Raw genomic sequence first — 3,517 nt, forward strand, 5'->3', positions numbered from 1 at the left:
GCCATGATTTGAGTTCCTGAGCTAAAGGGCGTATATATTATCATCATCGTCTTCACCTTTCTTATCAATATCATTCGAGACCTTATCAAGATCAGGGTCACTAAAATCTTCACCTTGGTGATCAGAACCACCATCATTATTGGACCCTTCCTCACCATCTGTATCAGTACCAATCACTAATAGATGTATCTGTAAACAGGGACTCGAATTAGGGTTGCTATACACAATCAGGTCAATATATGAATTGGCACCCCATGTCGATGCCGTTCCATAATCGCACGATTCTACTCAACCAACATTTAGATCAAAGTCAAACCTATGTAAAGAAGATCATCTATCGACAAAGGCTTTTGGAACCTTTGTATACGAGTCTTCAACTCCACATTGTTAATTTAATGGAGTGACATTTTGAATGGGCTCAACATTCGCTAACTCAGTGAACAACTCAATTGGTTCAACGTTCCCAGGCAAGCAATACAATTTGGCCATAGTCTCCACGTCATCATCATCTACAAGTTTCATTTCCTTATATTTTTACGAATTTGATGAAATTGGAAATTTGTAAAATAATTTGGACACCCTCTTCCTACAACGTGAAGCAATTTTTGCGCTAATTTTTTCTTTCATTTCATCGAGTTTTACATTCTTGGTAAACCTCATTTCTATTTGATGACGTAATTCAAATATACAATCAACTGCTATTTGTAAAATTACTCCATCGAAATGAACGTATACAAAGAATTGATTATTCACATTCGATACTAAATTTGTAAAATAAATTAAAAAAAGAATTTAGTTCATATTAAAACAATTCATACAAATTTTAAAGCAACAAAAATACTTTTGATCAAACAATATAACTTGCATCTCATACTACAAATTATTAATATAAAATAAAATTGCATACAAATAATTACAAACTAATATTATCAACTCAAACTTGTTTTTGAAATCGAAAATGAAAAGAAAATATGTTGATCTTCAATTTTGATTTCTAACAACTCTTTTTTTTCTCTTTTGTTTTGTTAAACAAACTATTTTTCTTCTCTCCCACTTTGTTAAACAATTTTCTCTCTCTTTTTTTTTTGTTAAACCGTCAAAAATCATTTTTTGGGTAGGGGAGGGTGTTAATATAGGGAGCTAGGATCAATTGATAGGGCAATACTCATTTAAACGGTTAAAATTTTTTTACTTTTCAAATCGGTGCCGTCTGACATGTCGACAACACCATTTGACGTCAACTACACTTTTTGTCCTCTCTTTGCTTTTTTTTTCTATTAGGCTTTTAAAAAAAAACCACTGGTGCTGCCAATATGTCAAGTTGCACCACTTTCTTTATCTGTTCAACAATTGTTTTTAGAAAATATTAAAGTGGTGTCGCTAATGTGTTAAGCTGCACAAATAAAAAAAATTATTACTTTTTCATACTTTTTCCTCTCGTGGACACCAAAAAATACGAATACTTTTTAAAAATCTATATTTGCACAGCCAATATGTAGAGAGTCACCACTAAAAAATTATTTTTTTGAAACAATAATTAGATGACGATTGATCAAAAAGTGAAGATAATTCCACCAACCAATCAAGCCACATCAGTATCCACCGCTGAAAACGTCCCATTTTTATAATTAAACCCGGTTTTCAAATTTAACCGACTGTCTAAGTCCCATGTTGGGAGAATGTTCGGAGGCAGCCAAACTTTGCCTTATTGCCTATATAACAGTCCGTTTTTGGTGCTAAACCAAAAATAATAAATAAATAAGTTGGTTCAGGTTCTGTAAAGGGATTTGTGCGCCTAAATCTTTCATGTGCGAGATAGTTAAAAAGGTGGCGAACAAGAAAGAGAAAGCATTCGTGGAGAATAGCTGGGGAGGTGTCGACCAAGAGCAACACAATCAATGGTCGTTCATGTATCAGCCGATGATGAGAGAAGAAGCGATGCTGCTACCAGAGGTTAGTAGGGAAAGGGAGATGTCAGCCATGGTTTCAGCTTTGACTCATGTCGTGGCTGGCGACATCCCTGAGGAGTTGACACCAGATGACAACTTGGATGGTTTTGATTCAACTACAATCGTTGATAATAACAGTATTACCTCTTCATCATCCGGATTTGGCGGGAAAAAGAGAGAAAGGGAAGAACAGGAGGAAGGCGGTGGAGTAATGGCGGTGGAGGGTTTAGGCCCGTTTTCTGCTGATGTACGAGGTAAGCAACATGGTTGGGATTTGAAAATGTTGTTTTCATATATTATAAATCCAATTTCTTACAATACTTCGAGTCCTGCTAAATAAATGCAGTGCTAGAGGGTAACAACCCGGCAAAATTGATCCCAGTATATGAATACAAGAGCAATGAGAAGTACAGAGAAGAGCCAAGGAGGAGATACAGGGGAGTACGACAGAGACCATGGGGGAAATGGGCAGCTGAGATAAGAGACCCCTTCAAAGCTGCTAGAGTTTGGTTAGGCACATTCGACACTGCGGAGGCTGCCGCCAGAGCCTACGATGAAGCAGCCCTTCGCTTCAGAGGCAACAAAGCTAAGCTCAACTTCCCTGAAAACGTCAAGCTTATATCACTTCCGCCGCCGCCGCCGCCTCCCGCCATCAATCCAACAACAACCCACTTCCCTATTTCAGATTCTCCCAACACCCTTTTCTCCATTCCATCATCTCAAGTCCCCGGCCAATATATCGACTATACTCAGTTTTTTCCGGGTTCCGGAAATTATTTTCAAAGTCAATCACAACAGCAACAGCGGCGGCAAATCGTTTTGTCAACTTCAGCTGGTTCTAGCGGACAATCTTCATCTTCTTCTTCAACACCGACTTCATATCCTCTCGTTTTCCCGATTCACACGTCAGGTCAGAACCTCAACTTGGGTAGCAGCAGTGCAAGTCAAGGTGGCGGTGTTGGAGATTTTTCGGTGCATGCTTGGCCATCAGATTCTGGTGATTATTATACATCAACCTCAAGATAATGTATTCCTTAACTAGTAGTAGTAATTATTGGGTTTTTGGTCATTGTATGCCCCGTTATTATAGGGTATGACTTACTTTTAGTGTTTTTTTAGGGATTAGAGATATTGTTTTCATACTCTAATTTTATATTTATTTTTCTTTAAATTATTAGATTGATTACAAGTAGAAACTATAATTTAATTTTATATTTTTATTTTCAATCATATTACTAGATTAATATTTTAAAATTATAATATTCTTCGCATAAAATATATAATGATAAGAAATCTACTATATTTTTCACATAAATAGAATTATATGCAGGGATGAAGCCAGAAGTTTATTTTAGGAAGCCGGAATTAAATTTTAACTTTTAATGGCTTATATCTTTATAAATTTTAAATTATTAAATCAATTTTTTTATCATTTTAGAGGATAAAGTTTAATTTTACCTTTATTAATTTAAAATTTTAAAATTTTTAAAAGACCTATTGAACAATTTTCTATTTTAGGGGTCAGTCCCTGATTATATGATGAAAAGTTTAAACATAAAATTTCTTGA

At 35.4% G+C, this 3,517-nt stretch overlaps 1 protein-coding gene across 1 annotated transcript; it reads left to right on the top strand.

Moving 5' to 3' along the window:
* The first annotated feature begins 1,682 nt into the window (after window positions 1-1,682).
* LOC107947465 (ethylene-responsive transcription factor ERF110) lies at window positions 1,683-3,123 on the top strand. The gene is made up of 2 exons (XM_016882112.2): window positions 1,683-2,203; window positions 2,296-3,123. The coding sequence occupies exons 1-2, from the start codon at window positions 1,807-1,809 to the stop codon at window positions 2,973-2,975; spliced, it is 1,077 nt and encodes a 358-aa protein (XP_016737601.2). The 5' UTR covers window positions 1,683-1,806; the 3' UTR covers window positions 2,976-3,123.
* The last annotated feature ends 394 nt before the right edge of the window (window positions 3,124-3,517 follow it).

This window comes from Gossypium hirsutum, chromosome D12 (assembly GCF_007990345.1).
Source record: "Gossypium hirsutum isolate 1008001.06 chromosome D12, Gossypium_hirsutum_v2.1, whole genome shotgun sequence".
Taxonomy (NCBI): domain Eukaryota; kingdom Viridiplantae; phylum Streptophyta; class Magnoliopsida; order Malvales; family Malvaceae; genus Gossypium; species Gossypium hirsutum.